The 18,414-nt window shown below is 39.9% G+C and overlaps 1 protein-coding gene and 1 long non-coding RNA gene across 4 annotated transcripts in view; one reads left to right on the plus strand and one right to left on the minus strand.

The window, feature by feature from the left end:
- RFTN1 (raftlin, lipid raft linker 1) overlaps positions 1–18,414 on the minus strand; it is a 95,517-nt gene that overhangs the window by 58,989 nt on the left and 18,114 nt on the right. Inside the window, exon 1 of one of the 3 annotated variants that reach the window (XM_064413685.1) lies at positions 2,410–2,440. The exons of the other annotated variants lie outside the window; for them this stretch is intronic. Coding sequence (XP_064269755.1) covers positions 2,410–2,425 — 16 coding nt within the window. The 5' untranslated portion in view covers positions 2,426–2,440. Of the gene's footprint in view, positions 1–2,409; positions 2,441–18,414 lie in introns of those variants that run through there. 3 annotated transcript variants of the gene reach the window in all.
- On the plus strand, positions 17,825–18,284 carry LOC135296819 (uncharacterized). The gene is made up of 2 exons (XR_010358826.1): positions 17,825–18,067; positions 18,136–18,284. It is a non-coding gene; the product is annotated as an uncharacterized LOC135296819 (long non-coding RNA).

Here is an 18,414-nt window from a genome sequence, read left to right on the forward strand (position 1 = left end):
GGGAAAAAGAGAAAGGAGGCATAGTCTACCAGAATTCCAAGGGACTAAGAGCAGGCTGAGAAACAAGACTGGGAAGACAGATATTGAAGAGGACTTCTTCCTGTGTTAAGGAGCTCCTCCTTCCCTCCCACTGGATCATCCAGGGCTTCTACCACACGGAACAAAGAGTCATTGACTGGCTTCAAAACTGAAGCATCTCATGTGACCTCTGACAACTGTGCTATGGTCTACACTAACGAGGGAGATACATCCTGATCAAATATTAAGAGAGAAGACAGTTACAGCAACAGTCTATAAAAAGTTGTCTGATTTTTGTACATTAAAACAACAGATTTGGGTACCTTTGAGATGCTGCAAACCAACACTCTGAAGTAAGGAAGGTATACTATGCCTTATAAAGTTATTCCTGGATTCACTTACTAGCCCATGCTTAAAGACACCCATCATCAAGAACAAGACATCTTTATATAAGATATATATACTCAATAGAATTGTGTGATTTTAACTCCATTCTATTTGATAAACAGCAACTTCCTCTTCCTGACACTTACATTTAAGACAAAGATAAAATGAACTTTATTATTTTTTAATTTCCTATTATGTGAATGACAGCTATGCCCCAGAAAAGTTGAAACATTAAATGACAAAATGGCATTTATTTAATTTCTCTTTACTGAAATGGTCAAATCTGAGGTCAAATTTGGATCTTAGTTTCTTGGCACCTGTCCCTAATACTTTATTTAAAACAGCAAGCATACAGTTCTACTTAAAATTTCTACTATCCTGTCTGTCTACTACCCTGTAACATTAGCTTAGTTTGCTTACTCCAACAAAACAAATTAAGAGTTGGGATTTTTCGGTCCTCATTTTTCAACATGTTTTTCTGATTAAGCCCTTATGCTCTTATTTCAGTCACAGCTGCTAAAGGCAGATGGAGCCCTTAATGACAGTTCACATTACAGGTGAAAATGTTCCACAAAAATAATGGGGACTCCTTTTAACTATTCCTTGTTACCTTTTAAAGTTTTCATGTTCATCTGCATTTTAAATGTTCCTCAATTTATTACGGAACATTAAATAAGCCTTTTTCATAGAATCACAGAATAGTTTGGGTTGGAAGGGACTTGAAAGATTATCTAGTTCCAGTCCCTCTGGCTTTGCATTAAAACAACCAAAGATCAAATTTGTGTGTACATAAGATTGTACACATTCTCTGTCCATACCAGGTACAGAAGAAAACACTTTGCCCAAGGTGTGGCACATCATGGGGTCTGAAACAAAGGCAGATTGGCAAACTCAACAGACCCACACTATTAAGTGATGTAGCAACTTAGTTACCGGTAGCTACATCCATATTACTCCTATTTCATAAAATCACAGAATGGTTTGGGTTGATCTTTAAAGATCATCCGACCCAATTCCCACAGCAAGGCCCAAGGACCTATTCTACTAGATCAGGTTGCTCAGAGTCCCATCCAACCCGACCCTGAATGTTTCCAGGGCTGGGGCATCCACCACCTCTCTGGGAAACCTGTTCCAGTGTTTCACCATCCTCATTGTAAAAAATGTCTTCCTTAAGTACAATCTAAATCTATCTTTTTAGTTTAAAACCTTCACTCCTCCTCCTACTGCAACACACCCTATCAAAAAGTTTGTCTCCTTCTTTCTTGCAGGACTCCTTTAAGTACTGAGAGACCACAATAGCATCACTCTGGGGCCTTCTCTTCTCCAGGCTGAACAAGCTCAATGGTCTCAGTCTTTCCTCACAGGAGAGGTACTCCAGCCCTGTGATCAGCTTTGTGAACCTCATCTGGATCTGCTTCAACAGGTCCATGTCCTTCCCCGTGCCGGGGCCCCAGAGCTGGATGCAGCAGTGCAGCTTGGGTCCCACCAGAGCACAGGAGAGGGGCAGAATCCCCTCCCTTGACCTGCTGGCCACACTGCTTTGGTGCTGTGAACATAGTCTGCTTAGTCATGTCCAGTTTTTCATCCACCAGCATCCCCAGGCCTTTCTCAGGAGGCTGCTCTCAATCCCTTCACCCCCAGCTTGTACTGGTACTCGGGGTGGCACTGAACCAAGTGTGGCACTTGGCACTTAGCTCTTTAACCTCATGAGTTCACACGGGCCAACTCCTTTAGCTTGTCCAGGGTCCCTCTGAATGGCACCACCACCCTCAGGTGTGTCACATGTACCACTCAGCCTCTCCACAAACTTATACTCCATGTCATATGACCAGGCCTAACACATATTATCAGGCTCAGACCCTTCAAGAAATACAGGTCCAACTGCTTTCTTTTTCAAAGTGCAGGATGAGACTGTTTCCCAACCCATGGCCATTCCTGTGAGCAATTCTTGCTCAATGCACCCACAGTCAGTGAATTATGGACCCACTCATGCTCCTCCTGTACCTCCTCTGTCCAGCATCCTGCAGGCCCTTCCAAACTACAGATGCTTCAGGTCACTCACAGAAAGAAGGATGCCCTCCCTTCTCCTCCCCAGGGGAGCCCAGGGTTCATGGAGCCCTCCTCAGAAGAGGCAAGTTCCTGACAGAAGGGCCACAGGGGTGACCTCAGTGAGCAGCTCTCCCTCCCCCACTGAGGGCTCAAAGCCACACAGTTGCCCCTGAGCAGGGCTGAGCCTGTGAGCTATAAAGAAGCAAACATTAAGGCACACTACATATTCCATCACTCCTACTCACTACCTCCATGCACCTCCTTACTCAGCAGGATTTTTGTGCTGCTGTCTGCCCAAAGCACCCAAACCTCCTTCCTGCAGAGCACAGAGCACATAGGAGAGCACTCAAGTCCAGAAAATCTTCCATGTTTTCACACAGGACACTGTGTGAGCACATTTATGACTGTTTATAACAGCCCTGATAATTTTGTAGAATTGCAAGGCAAGCACGCTTCCTCTATTTAGTATGAAGATTGCTGTTCCTTAATTTAATATCCATTTCTTTCCAGCAACTTTAATCTAATTTAAAGAAATCAAATCTACAGCAGACTAACTTCTAGAAGAGCAAAACACTGTCTTTGTATTAGGACCAGCCAAAGAAATTTAACTAAAAAGTTTACCCTGAGAAGCTGCAGTTTAACCTACCTTAAAACATTTGGTAAGAACACATCAACTGCAGCAAAGTTTTTAATTTGTTTAATGTTCAGAAATAAAAGTAATGTATTCATATTTTACAAGATCTAAGTGGTTAAATAAGCACATTATTTTCAGTGTTTCTATGAATTTCCACTCCACTTGAAATTTTGGTATTACCTGTATTACTGGAATTGTGATTTCCTGGTGGAAGGTAGAACTGCACTGACAGAAGGTGCAGAGTCACAACCACTAGGATATGCAAACAAACCAGTGTCACTAGGAGCAGCTGGTTTGGGTAAGCTGAACGCTGACTACTAAATGGAGGACCATCCTGTCAGGCCACCTTTTGGTTGCCAAAGTCCTTGGGTTTCTCTGTTCAGGCCCTGAATGGGGTTCAGCCTGAAGCTGAATGGTACTGCAGCCCCTCTCAGAGAGCTGGGGATCATCAGAATCTAAGTGAAGGAAGGGGCAGGGTAACAACCTATTGTGAAGTGTTGGCTTTTCTCCTATAATGCACGACAGACTGGAAAAGATCCCCTCTCTACTATAAATAAGAAAGTTTTTAAGGTACTTTTCACTGACTTATTCAGCAGTTAGTTTGGAACAGCTGAAGGAATCCCAATCATCATCCTTTCCAACTATTCAGGCTTGCTAAGGCGAATTTGTTACTCTGGAGGAAGACAGCAAACTGTTACTTGAATATTCTCAAAACACTTACAGAGTCATCCTGAGAGAAGGTTATTTCCATTCAGTGTCAATCTCACACACATAAAAAAAATGTTAAGCCATTTATTGAAAATTTTTCATTTTTTGTTACAAACACTGAGGAACTCTCTTTCATGTAGCACAAATTGTTTGTGGGCCAGAACAATGCAACCATGCTACTCTCACTTAACTATAATTATTCTTTCTTCATTCAACCCACAAATAATTTCTTGCTACCAATGACAACACAAAGCTATCAGAGTACTTCTAATGAAAAAAAATAAAAACCTACCCGTAATGTAACTTAACATAAAACAGTAAATACATTTCTAGCAAGTCTTGTGATGAGTTCCCAATAATTGTTTCTGAACGAAAACCTACCAAACAGATGATAAAGCAGTATACCTAACCCAGCAGAAAATGTGTGGTACTTGTGACACTATAACACACTAATGCCAGAATTCAATGAGCTAATAGCTCAAGCTTTTGGAGCAACAACTATACAAGCTGCACTACAGTCTCTTTTCCTTTTGAACAAGCTTGAGCTTCCATGAGATGCATATATAGGTTCCTTAATTTCAAAGAGCAAACGGATAGTCTTGGTGCACTACTCCTCAGACTGTCAACAGAGGCAAGATACTAGATGTTAATATAACACATGGATTTTCAGTTATGCTAAAAGACATTCTCAGTGGTTTTTCTTTCAATCTTGAAGACAAATACAATAAATGTCCTCATAAAAGAAAGTAACTATGAATATGCAAGAGCAATCAGTGCTTCATAAATGAAGGTGTCTGTTCAATAAGCTCCAAGTGTTTACTTTTAGTGAAAATGTAATAATGGAAATCAAAGATACTCAAAAGCAAAGCACTCTGTCTTAAAGTGGTAGAGGGCCACAGAAAGACTGTGAAACTGCATATACACCTTTAGAAAGCATGTAAATACATACATAGAAATGTACATATACATGTATGCAGGTACACACAGACATACACCAACACTCTTTTCTTTCCTTTAGCAAACAGCAGATACATGCGTTAGCCAAACTGACAAAGTACTAAGATAACTCACAGATGCAATGAGAATACTTGAATTTATCTGATCAATTGTGTTGTCGAATCTCATTGCATCTCTGAGTTATCTTGCTTGTTGCCCAGTCAAAGTTTCATTTCTGTGTCTTGCAAGTATAAGATAAGTATCTTAAGAACAGAATATGTTTGCCACAATGATGTGGTTATGCATGGGGTGGCTTAACTTCTGGTGTTTCAGAAAAGAAAGGAAATACCCAGGCTATCACCTCCACTAAGCTAAAAAACAATAACTAAACAGAAGTTTAGCAACCTAAATAAATTAACAAGCACTTCTTAAACAACTGATAGCTTATACCCATCAGCTTGTGGGCAGAATTATACAAAATGAGCAAACAGAAGACCACCTACTAGAGGTTAAAAGGGTTAATGACTGTGCAAAAAGTAAAATTAAAGAAGGTGAAAAAGGGGAGGGAATTCTCACTTAAACTTGCACAGAAATAAACCTAGGAAATCCTATCCCTTCGGCACTTGAATAGCTCTCCAAAATGCTATTTTTTCAATTTGTCACTTTCTCCTCCTTGGTTCTACTTCCTAAATTGATCCAGACCAAACACAGAGATACTACAGACAGGTAATTTACATTTCATAAAACCAAGGAAATGCCAATTATGTGCAACCAAACACAGGAAGTGTTCAAAGTTACATTTTATCCCTACAGACTCATTATCTGTGTAAGTTCCTAAAGATGAGTATTACATTGAACTACAGAGGAGAGAAAGGTTTAATTCTGAACTACAGGAAGGACCAGCATGCTGATTCACATGTATTTCCATCCCCCCCATAGCCCCCCAAAGTACTGGTTCCCTCTCCTAAAGCCTTTAGACACAAAATGAATCTGTTGATGGCAATACTTCAGCTGCCAAAGTCTAATGCTGAATGCTGCTCTCTTTAACAGCTTAAGCAGTAGTGAAACAGGACTTTCCATCACTTCCACCAGCAGCGCAGCAAGTCATGTCTCTCACAGCAAGCAGCCAGTTATCAAATACTTTAAAAGGAGGGAAAGGGGAGCTACCCAACAAGCAAAAAATAGTACAACTCACTGAAGAGATCTTCTGATATCTTTCAAGTTGGAAGCATAGTAAAAGCTGAAGGCCTGATGCATCTTTTTTACTCTGACCCCCCTCTCTAAATAATGATCCTGCCATTTTTCTTAGCAGCAATAATAATGAATACTGGTAAGTTTCACAGCTAACTCTGCAGCCCACCAAATTTTCATTCCCTCCCATACTCTTTGAAGTGTATTTTGTCTTTTCCCCCTGTCGTAACCCCTCCTTTTCCTTTTCTTCTCCTCCTCTCTGTTTCATGCTTTACTTCAATGTTCTTTCCATATTTCTGGCAAATTTTCATTTCAGATTTTAGAACTGCAGAATATAATAAAGTAACACTGGTTCCTTTGCAAATTTTACAAAAAGCAAGCAGTAAGAAAATAGCATTGCAGTAAGAAAAAGAACCTGTAAAAAGCACAGACTATATCCTCAGATGGGTATAAAATTGTCTACTTTATTAAGTTTCAAATTATGCAGAATTTATTCATTTCATGGTATACTTTGCAGGATGAGAAAAATCTTCTATGAAATGAAATTTTTAGCATTTCTTAGCTTTCCAAATAACTGTATCCTATTGTCAAAAAAATGCTGCATGTGCTGATTCTTTAAGGAGGTCAAAAGCAGAAAGGTACATATACCCATCTATGTATTTCCATCCAAACCAACTGAGAACACTTTGAGATTACTGTTTTCAATTTTTATCAAGCAGAGATGAATGAAGTAGCTTGCATTCATTAGATGGGATTTATACTCACAAGATAGTTATAAACTACAAATCTGACTGAAGCCTAGTTTCCAAACTGAAAAATGACAAGAGGATTTCAAACATTTAAGAAAAAGGGAGGATAAATAAGTCAGCTAAGTAGTAACTGTGGTTGAATACACTTGCTGTGATCTCATGCACATTTTTCATGATAGTCTGATAACTGTGATTAAAATCAAGGACTTGGCACAGCTAGACAAACAAGAAGATAAAACTAAGTATTCCATCAAAGTATTACCATCAAGGTTTTCTTTTTCCCCCCAATTCACAAGGTAATTGCTGCATACAATAAATATATGGCAGGAGAGACAGCTGTAATCTAGAGAGAACATTTTAAAATTTTGAATTTTATAAATTCAGCCTTCAACACATAGATTTAAATTTACCGACATATCCAATAACCTCAGGAAGAAAGGTTAGGATCTATCAAGATAGCTCTTATTCCCCAAGCCAACCCGTGCAACAGAGAACTGATAGTCTCCAGGGAAACCAAAATCCTCTTGGCAGGTCGTGCCTGTATATATTTTATACATAACACTTTGCATTATATATACGGAAAAGGACAGATAGCTTTAGAAATGCTTGAAGGCTTTATTCAAATGTTACCTGCTGGTTTCTGTTTCTTGTCATTTTATATCGCCAGTGCTTCACAGGCATTCTGCCCTTCTCTTCCAATAAATGCTTTAGACTTTCTTGTATAATCTTATTTAGGATGATACTGCGTGCCAAGTTGGTTTGGTTGTTTAAAAGCTAGAAAGGGACTTTTTCCTAATCCTGTCTCTAAAGTCCATATATTACCTTGTTTCAGATGTTCTCATTTCTTGACTGTATCAATCAATTATATTCCTTTTCTTCAAAAGGCAGTTGTAGACACTAAGCACTTAATATTTTAAATTAGATTAAGTATCATAGTGACTTTCATCTTTCTATCTTTCTCCTAGCTTGAAATATTATATATTTAGATAAAGAGAAGGCACTTCCAAATGATACATGTTTTTCATTTGGAAGATAACATATAGTGCAACTTCTCACTATTCTTTTGGTCTCTATTAAATCAAAATCTCCTATTTAGAAAATGCTGTGATTTTTCACAGATGTCTGCTAAATTGTTTTCAGCTTTACTGACAAAACTAAATAAATGTTAAAGCAGTCAGAAATGTAACATAGGTTGTATAACCAAGCAAGCAGTGTTACTTGCATTACTTGAAGGTATGGGATACTCCAAATTAGATTTTGACCCCACGTTTAGTCATTTTTGAAAAGAAAGTTGGGTAAGACAATGCTATATGATTAAATAAGTATTAATTCAGTATAAACAGGAGATATTCAGGGGCAGATAAATTAAATTCAGAGGAAAGGGCTTGTAATGCATTTGGATTTTTTAAAAAACACATTACCCTGCAGTAATTTTAAGATGAACACTTCTGTGGACAACTGTACAAGACTCAGAATACAACAGCCTGTTAGATTATAAACAGAGTCAAAACTGAGCTATTTAACTCCATCAAAATTCCAGGAAAACACAAATTTTAAAAAGTCATACAAGCAAATTAGTTCTTGCTTATTTTCCAATTGCTAGGGCTGCTTGGGGAACTGTACAACCAAATGCAAAACATTCCACAGTATTTACTATTCCTCTCAGCTCTCCTGCACCACACTTTTTTTTTTTTTTTTTTAGTATTGATAATTAGGATATATTCACACCACTGCTAATTGTAAGAATGCCTCTGTCAGGGTATGTGAATTTCATATGAAGAGTCTGTGTCTACAAAAATAAGATCAAGACCTTACTGTCCAAGCAGACCATATGTCACCCTCATGAGACTTGTCCTCAGTGCCACTGGTGAGCTGTACTTGTACATCTCATCTACCCCACAGCACAAATGGAGCCATCCAGCTGGAACTGAAGCTCTTCTGGTATTTGCAGCAAAATTTGCAGGTCCCTTGTTGTTCAAAAGCATCACATGAAACCCACTACAGACTTAACATGCAAAGGTATGCATGGGAAATACAAAAATACAGGGTGGCAGTAATCCCTGTCAAGCAAATTCCCCAATGGTTCTTCATTAATTTGGCATGTGGAAGAGCCATGTATCACACCATTTATGATTTTTAGAGTGACTAGATAAACTAATTGCAGAAGATACAAAGCTAGAATCACCAAATGGATCAGTCATTTTGCAATTAATTAGGCAAGTGTTAAATGAGGTAAGAGGTTCCAAACAGGACCTGCTTTCCTATCCATACGTTTTTGGATTTGCCAACTCTGTTGCTACACAATGGTGGTCAAAGATCTGATTAAGATCAGTACAAGATAAAATATTTCTCCCTGACTTTTTGCTACCTGTGCTATTATACAAATTCCTACTCAAGTTTTTCTCCATTAGCTAATGGAGAGTAATTCCCACTAATGAAGCTTTTGTTCTTCAACTTTGCTGCCACAGCCTCAAATTTTCCTTTGTTTTCTTTTCCTTCCCACCTCTTGGACTCCTCAAGCTGATGAGAAACAGTGATTATGTGGCTACACTGGAGCAATGCACGGGCTCACTGGCCAGTGAGCTGCCAGTGCACATCTTGGTTCTCCTCTCCTTGGATTAATCTCCTCCCTGATTAATAGAGGCCTCAGTCATCTGCCCCACTGCCAGTTTCCACAGCTCTAGGAGCAGCCTAAATTTTCACAAATTGCTTTGAAATTGTGTGGTTATAATTATTTGGAGGAATGAGACAGACAGACTGTGAGCCTTTTTTAACTCTCGTTTCCCTAGGAAACCGGTTCAGAAACAAAACAGAAAATCCATCACACTACCACCTACAAACCCTCTGAAAAAAAAAAAAATTCTTCCAAAATAAAAACCTCGAAAGAAAACCCTGCAAATGGTATTATGGGATATTGCCTTCTGTAACACCTCTAACAGTGTATTTAACAGTGATGAGGCTTTCACAGAATATTGAAAACTCCTAACTAGCAATAGTTCACCGCTGGCACCTAAAAGCAGTATGTCACTGCCAAACACACCACATCACTTCAACTTGGCAAGAATGCTTGATAGAAAGCCAAAGAGTAGTGGAAAAGGCTGTTAGAAGTTAACAAAGCACTTCCCAAAAGTACTGTTTTGTTTTTTTAGGCAAGTCTGCTAGAGCATGGGTGATGGATTTACTAAAGAAAAAAGCTTTTCTTGGCAAAAAAATCCAGCTTTTTTTGCTTAGAGGAAATTTTCCTGTCACTCTGCAGAATTTGAACTCCCACTCCCCCATTTCAGAAAAATGCAGCCAGTTTCTGTCTTCAAGTGAAGAATTCCCACACAGTGATACTGATAGCATGGAAATTCACTGCTTAATATGGGTCATGGGAAAATGGCTGCAAATTCAACAGTGGAACAACCATAGCAATTTTTTTTTTTAGTTTATTTTTTTAAGTGCAATAAAATGGTTGTTGTTGTAATTTTGTTTGCAAATAGTAGCAGAGTATTTCTCCAAGAGTTTATGAGAAGGCATTGTTTTACCCTTATTTCTCATTCTGTCAGAAAAAGTGCTGCAACTACAACATTTATTGGAAATTAAAAGGAAAGATGCAGAGAAACTTCATCTTCAAAGCTGCTAAGGAACAAATTAATGAAGTAAATTTAATCTAATACCAAAGTAGCAAGTATATGCAATAAAGATGTAACAGATGTCCTGTCCAACAGGGACAGAATACTTTCATGGTATGAAGGTGGTAATTAAAAAACATTTCACAGACAATCTTAAGATCTAAGACTTCCCTTACCCCCTGGATAGGATCCCTTTTGGGTTAGTAACATCAAAAATTGATTTCTTAAATGCACATTCTTACTGATTAGATAATAGAATACAGAGGCAAATGAGCAGGTCACTTTCACAGTTCTATTTAGAAGGAATAGCAAAGAACCTTTACAGGTGGCACAGCGGTGTGTGACCATGCATATTCACAGTGACCATAAAACACAACTGCAGGCTGTTACTCCCTCCTCGCACAGACAATACCTCAGAAGCAAACCAGGGGAAAAGTGTAAAGCACAGTGCCTCTATGCCCTGGCTAATATTGTCTTCTTGCTGCTCCTGATAAATCAACCCAAAGAGAGGTCACAAGCAGCTGCACGTGGCTCTAACTTCTAATCATATGACAGCCCACGTCAAAGACGCTTTCACTTCTCCCCAGTCCTAAGTGGATTCTGCAGAACAGAAAGAACCATTTCTAACTTCTCTTATGTCAAAAAAGGCCAGACCTGCTATTGGCTAATAATGAAATATCACTGATAAAATAGTCTGAGCTTCCACCAATGTTTCTGGAAGGGTACCCTGAAAGTATCTGTTGATGAGAAGACCAATTTTTCACAAAAATTTACTATAATTTAAAAAAAAAACAACTAAACAAACAACAGTGACAACAAGTAGTACAAGAGTGCAGCTTGACAACGAAGTGTTACAATTAAAAAGTGTTGTATTCATTGAACATGTGGTGAAGAACAATGAAAATAATCCCACAAAATATGTCCAATTTTATCTATTTGATTACTTGAAAGGCTTCATCAAGGCATTCAACCCAGCTGGAAAAATAGGGTAGAAGGACAGCAAAGAAAGACAGATGCTGCATCTGAGCTAAGTAAATAAACAACAAAAACAAAACAAAACAAAAAAAAGCAATTCTGACACAGTTCCAAACTTTATGAAACAGTAACTTAACAAAAGACCATTTATTCTGTCACTCTCTTTTTGTTCTTTTGTTTTGTGATTTGAGATAGAAGGAGATGCTAATTTTTTTTTTGCTTACTAGTAATCTGTACAATAACTGCTGGTGAATTAACCCATGCAATTTTGGACTATTTGTCAATTCTTTTACCAGTTGTTATTAAGAAATTCAGGAAACAATTGTTCAAATAGTAGAACACCACAGAGGGCTTAGCAAATGAGGAACTACAGCAGTAGACTGCTGTTTATTTATACTTCACTAGTAACCATGTCCTGGCTTATCTGAAACTTCTTCAAAATTCCACCTGTTTATTTGTAAACCTCATACCTCATTCTCTTTCAGATTTAAGGCCTTTTATCAATTCATTTGAAAATGCGTGGCATGTTTAGGACTTCTCACATCCTTGATGTCTTTAATTTTTTATGTGCCACATCGTACACAAAAGCCTCTGTATTCTCAGACTAAGATGAACTCTTTCAACTGATGACTGTTTAACAGAGGCAGATAATATTTTTGCAGTTCTTAACTCACCTGATGACTGTCAAGCTTGTCTTTCGTGTGCTGATCAAGAGCTGCAGCTCACAGCAAAGGCTTAATGAGATTCTCTTCCCCTTGAAAGGACTGTTTCTTTCAAGAAGAATCTGTAGCTAATCACTGCAAGTCTCAAGTTGAGAGGATGATTATTTGAGGGGAGACAGAAGCTGCGAGTTCTGTACAATTCAACTGAAGAGAGCTTCATTTATATGAAATGAGCAGATTTTGCAAAAACCAGTTGGCTGAGAAGCCTTAAGCTTGCAGTTCCTGTACAAGACCTTATCACAGTGCATGGCTTACCATGTACCAGGAAGAACCACACCAGTTCACTACAGCAGCTACTGAGCAAGCATCAGACTCAGATGAAACTTCTCACCTGCCACCTCATATATCGGAAACTCCCCTGCTTTTCCTAAGATTATCACAGACTATAGTGTGTCACAAGTATCAAGTCATTTTCAAAACCATTACTGTACATAAACCAAGAGTCTGCTGGGTGTGCAAGTTGTATCACAGAAAGCAGGCTGCAATTTCACGTAGTAGTTGTATCACTTCTGTTAAGTCCAGGAAATTACACACTTGTATGACTGCAATAAGATAAAAACAAGTCACTGAGACTGTTTAAAACACAGGACAAAAAAATATGCAACACGTGCCAGGGTTTTGCCAAGATAGCTAAACGAGTGCCAAAGGAGCTAGCTGGGGAACTGGAAGCAAGACTAGCACAGTGTTTGGCAAATGCTAATAAGTTCTTGTCCTCTGCAGAAGCAATGAACATATTTTCAGGCTGCCTCATTGCTTAAAGAGAAGGCCACAATCTGGAGGCCTGGATCAATCTTTATCAGCTTTGTAATATGTTATGGCTGCAAGACAGTAATGATCAAATGGTATTTCACCAAGTGACTACACTGAAGAGTTCTGACACTGCTGCAAACTAGCCATGAAGCACAAGCACCTGGAATGCAGCACTAAACTGACACCTATGGCAAAAAGGAGTATTATACCAGGCCCAATGTGAGATGTTTGCTTGGCAGTATATTTACATCTTCTACAGAACTACTAGGCTACCTGTCACCTGTGCACACACTCACAGGCATTGAAAAACAAAACAGTAAAAAAGGCCTGAAGCAGATAAAGCACCTTCACGGGCACAGGATCAATGCCCCTCTACATACCAAGTCAAGGTGAAAAAATGCAGGTGAGGCATTCACACACAAAACCCATGAAAATGCTGTAAGAACACTAACCTGAAGAACAGTTAAGATTGAGACAATAATTAAGGTTTGTAAACTACATTATTTTGCTGAGTACAATATTCACAACCTTAATTAAAATTGCAGTCACAATTAAGCTTGTTGCTAAAGCAACAATTCTACGTATTTACAGAACAGGGCTAAGAAAGTGAGAAATTGTGCAGTTTCTGTGATAGATTAAAACTATGTAAATGTTCTTAGGTTATTCTCTAAACAAAATTTAAATTGAATGTTGATCTTTTCTAGAAATGACAGCATTTTATGGTTTAAAGTAAGCTTTCCCCTGTTCAATAATGAAATAAGCCTAACACACTCAGAGGACGTTTTTCACGTCACTCAGATTCAAAAGAAGAAAAAAAAAAGAAGAAGTTGTCATGAAAGACCCAAAGGGATCTGAATCCAGAAATGTAAGTTGTCTTCTTCAGTAAAAGACCATGTGCCTGCCCATGCATGATACGATAGGTTTTATTTAAGCAGAACTTGATAGCAAATCTTGTCAGAGTGACAGCCACAGTCCCTGCTGGGCTTCATTGATACAACACAACAAAAAGGCATCCCTCTGGCACTGGAAAGCTCCCAAAATACTGAAAACTCATGCAAGGCCATGTCTTCTCTTCCTGCTAAACATGTCAAATGCTATCTGTCCCCCTCCATTTCAACAGTCACTCATGACCCCTCAAATTAGTTTAGTTTTTGTTCAGCTACTCTTGTCCTTTATATATTCTTTCCCTTTTCATTTTCTCTATTTTCTCCTTATGCCCACTCCTTTCTGAAGACCTTTTCTCTTCTTTTCACCATGCATGAGTGCTCACATCAAGTGAGCAGGGCATAGGAAGTGTCAGGCTTCCAGACACTGTGAGGTGCTGCTGTGAAATCCCTTTCCTGTCCAAACACAGAACAGAGCAATGGCATTACACAAAATGCTTTGGGGTCTTCATGTCCACAACCCACAACTGGTCCAGGCCAGGGTGGCTCTACCTCTTTGGAAGACATAGGTGGCAGAGGCCTCAGGGCAGTCAGTGCCCTCTCCCACTGCACTCATGAAAAGCCAACTTGTCCCATACCCCCTTAGAGGAACAGCAGCACCAACATGGTCTGGCTCCTGGAGCTCTTCTCAGCTCTGTGTGTGACCCACTGCAGAGACAGCCAGAGCATGGAGGCCTCATTTTGTACCAGTGGAAGTATGTTGGAAGGTTTGCTTTTATTCCCCATTTCAACAGTTCAATGCTAATGAATCATTGCTATTCAATGGAAGGATGTTGGAAGATTTGCTTCTATTCCCCCCATTCCAACATGCAGCCCACAGACAGAGTGCATACCTCTCATGTTCTCTCCCTCACTGGAGGTGCAACACTAGGCACCAAGGCTGAGTTAAATTTTTTTCCAGTTAATTCTCTGGTCATGCTGGTCCCCGGGGGAATGTTTCTGGTGCAGACCATATCAGCACCCCACCACCCTTTATCCTTGTCTTTGTCCCTGCTCCTGGAGTTCCAGATCCCACTTTACCTCCATGTTTTTCTTACCACTTTACTTGTAACTTTGGGCTGTGCTCATCTTGTCTGACAATAAAGTTAGCCAATATGATACTTGAACTTTTTTTTCTGCCCCACTGCTGTTTAGCTGCAGCTGTGTCTTCCACTCCACTTCTTCAGTGGAGAAGCCTAAAGTGTCTGTGTTGTCTGGGGCACAGCAGCAGGAATGCTATGGCAGGGAGCCCGGGCTAGGGATTTTATAGCTCATCACAAAGCTGACAGATATCTTGATTGCCGAGGTTCTTTTGGGTTTTGGGGTTGTTTTTTTTGTTTAGTTGGTTTGGGTTTTTTTTGTGGAGGCAGTTTTTAGGATTGAAGGATTCTGGCTATGAAGACCTTCTGGAGCTTCATATGAGCTGACATGTCAGCTGAGTGTTGACAGCCTATCAAGCAGCTGACAGGGCACGGTCCTCTGAATGGGATGCTTCAGCCAAAAGCTTAGGAACAGGACTGGCAGGCCATTTCCTCTGTAAGTTGAAAGAAAAGTAGGGAAGGAACAGATGCTTCCCAGGGAGAAATACATGTTCGCTTGTTGAGAACAGGGGGGAGATGATCTCCATACTGCAGGACTTGATCAGAATGTACTACTCCCCTTCCTTCTCATTTATCTCCTCTCTACAAGCCAGGGGAGCAGAAGGACAGACTTTATCACCGTTCCTTTTGTCAGTTCTCCCTCCTTTGTCACTTCTCATAAGAGAAGGGCACAAGTTTCACTCTTACCCCTCCCTTTTCCCACATAGCTGCTCCTGCTACTTTTCAGCCATGTTTTTCCTTAGCAAAAAAACTCAGTCCGAAGTCTGTAATGATTCCTGAGGGCCACTGCTAACAGGGAGAAAAAGTCAAAACAGGCATCAAAAGTCAGGCAAGAGACAAAGTAACTATGCCCATAGAAAAGGGATAAACAGCCAAATGCCATCAGGAAAAGACTGGATCCCCTCGCTTCTAGACACTGATCTCTGCTGAGCCTCTCTGCAAGAGCAGTGCTTGCAACAGCGTTTGCAGGATGACACTGCAAAGCTGCCCCCCCTCCCAAAACTGCCTAGCCACTGACCAACAGGTACTGAAAGCATGGGATTCCACAAGGCAACAGCCACACCTGTGAACACAGGTTTGGACTCCGAAAATTTCATCCAAGGATGGCGAAGTCACAGCAGTAGATTGTACAACAGCAAATTCTGACCTACCACACCATCCTCAGTGTGGAGAGGCAAGCACTTAGTCTTACTGGTCCAACTTTGTGTCCCACACCTGTGGTACCTTCCCCAGTGGGTGTAGGACACAGCACACAGAAGGGGAAAAACTTGAAAGGTAAAACACAGTCCATCTCTCCCTCCTCAGACAACAGTAGGGAGGAAGCAGGAGGCAGTCAGCCCATGTGGAGTGTGCCCACAGAGCAGCTGCCACAGCCACCAGTGGCAAAAAGAAGTAAAGAGAAGTCATCAGGCAGTAGCTGCATTGGTAGCATGTATGAAAATGCAGGAACAGAAAACAAACCCAGAACAGATGTAGAACAGAAATCAGACAGCTTCTGAATGTGAAATCTCTTTACAAGTGTCACTTGGACAGAGCAATGACAAGTACAGTCATAAGCATGAGACAGATGCTGGGACAAAACAGCGTGTCCTGGAGTAGCCCCAGAAGGGCTCACAAGCCAGACAGGAGCATTTTGCAGCTACCTTTCCTGCAGGCTGCTCTGAAACACATGCAGTGGGATGTCCAGTGTACAGCAGAACACATGACTTCTCCAAAGTAAAACCCTCAAGCACATTTAATGGGGAGTGTAAACTCCCCAGAAGCAACTGCCCCAGCCTGGCTGTCTGCCCCTCTTGCCCCACACTACTGCACAGCCTGACACCAGCCCATCCTCTGCTGCCTGGACCCTTGGATGTGACCCACCAACACCCTCTTACAGGCTATGTGAAACAGCTGAATGTTGACACCATTTCCATCACAACAGAGACTTTTTATTCTTCACATTGGAACATGAGGAATATAAATAAAAACATTTTTTTAAATCCTGCACAATCAATGTACATCTATTTAGTGCTTTCACTATCTCAAGGTCAAGAGCAGTTGACACCAAAAGTTCCTTTTTTCTCAAAGGGGCTATACTCCACTCAGGATGAACCAATTCTAAACTTCTGTTTCCAGGAGATCTTAGCCAAACAAACAACAATAATTTATTCTGTAAATATGTTAAGAGCTCCATTACAATACTGCACAGATTTTGTATATTATCTTTTATCTGGATGATGTCAAGGAATTTGTAGCAACAAGTTCTAAAAAGATTCAGCAGATTACCACAGCGATGACTCCTAATCACTTCTGTCTCATAACAGACTTTTACTATTTGAAGTTACAATTTTGAAGTTACTGTGTGATCTCCTGCTCCAGTTAAACCCAGGGCAAGTTTTGCTTCTGAGAAAACAGAAAAAAACCCAAAAACCTGTGGCTTTAATAATTTCACCATTCCATCAGAAATGCCTGTCTGCCAGCCTTGCAGACTGCCAAATCTGGCTCCTTGGCTCCTGAACACATCAGGAGGATGAAAACCACATGAAGATTGGAAAAATGTGCAAAGCCAGAGGCCAAAGAAAAGACACAGCCACTCAGAAAGATCACGTGCAGTTCCTGAGTTGCTGAGAGAAAGAAAAATTTTCTTAGAAGTTGAAAACTCTTTTTAGACAGTATCTGTACTTTTCCATGATGTGAGTGAATTACAGCATTCATGTAAATGTGATGAATGGAATGAATCTCTTGGAAGAACTCAATAACTACATTAAGAAGGACCTTGAGCTCACACAGTAGATAAAATGAATGACTGCCATGGTAAGAATAGAGTATTACAGGAACCCAATCTTCATTCTAAGAATGGGTGCAGACTAGAAAGTCAGTACCCACATGACTACTGTGGCACCCATTTTTTGACAAAGTGAAACATGTATAAATAGAACATCCTGCAGATGTTCCTTCCCTCCCTAGTCCATTTCTGTTTTGCACACACCCATTGTCTAAATACACAAGCAGAGTCCACACAGAAAGTGTGGCTATGACATCACTAGATGTACTTGGGATTCCATAAAAGCATCTAAACCAAAACTGTTTCCAAGCACAAGTTGAAAGCAGAGTTCCAAAACACATCATACTTATACTCTTTAACATATTTGAGATGTTCTAACATACATACCATATTGTATCTAAGGTTTCATCTAGTCTATAATGTATTATTCCAATGCAAAATAACAGTGTCACAGTACAGATGGATCTTGAGGGGACAAGAAATGCCAGCAAACTTTAGGCTTTTTCATATCTGAAATTATATGAATGGTACAGCTTTTCTGCAGGTATGTAGCTGTTAACATTTGGGCTAGAATAGTTAATTCATACTATTGACCAGCTTCTTGCTTTGGAGGCCATGATCTAGCCACCAGCACAATGGACTACCCAGGACTTATTCCCAGTTCTGTCACAGTCATCACAGGACTTCAGCTAAAGCTCTTTGCACTTTCTGTTGTGGTATAATTAAGTGTAGAAATAAAAGCAAAACTTAAGTGATTGAAAGCTCATATTCCCAGGAATTACCCCTCTCAATTATATATATGTGTCTGTGTATTGCACACCTCACTGATGTACAGATACAGTCTATATCTATATATATATATATATGTGTGTGTGTGTGTGTGTGTGTGTG

Source organism: Passer domesticus, chromosome 1 (genome assembly GCF_036417665.1).
Source record: "Passer domesticus isolate bPasDom1 chromosome 1, bPasDom1.hap1, whole genome shotgun sequence".
NCBI lineage: Eukaryota > Metazoa > Chordata > Aves > Passeriformes > Passeridae > Passer > Passer domesticus.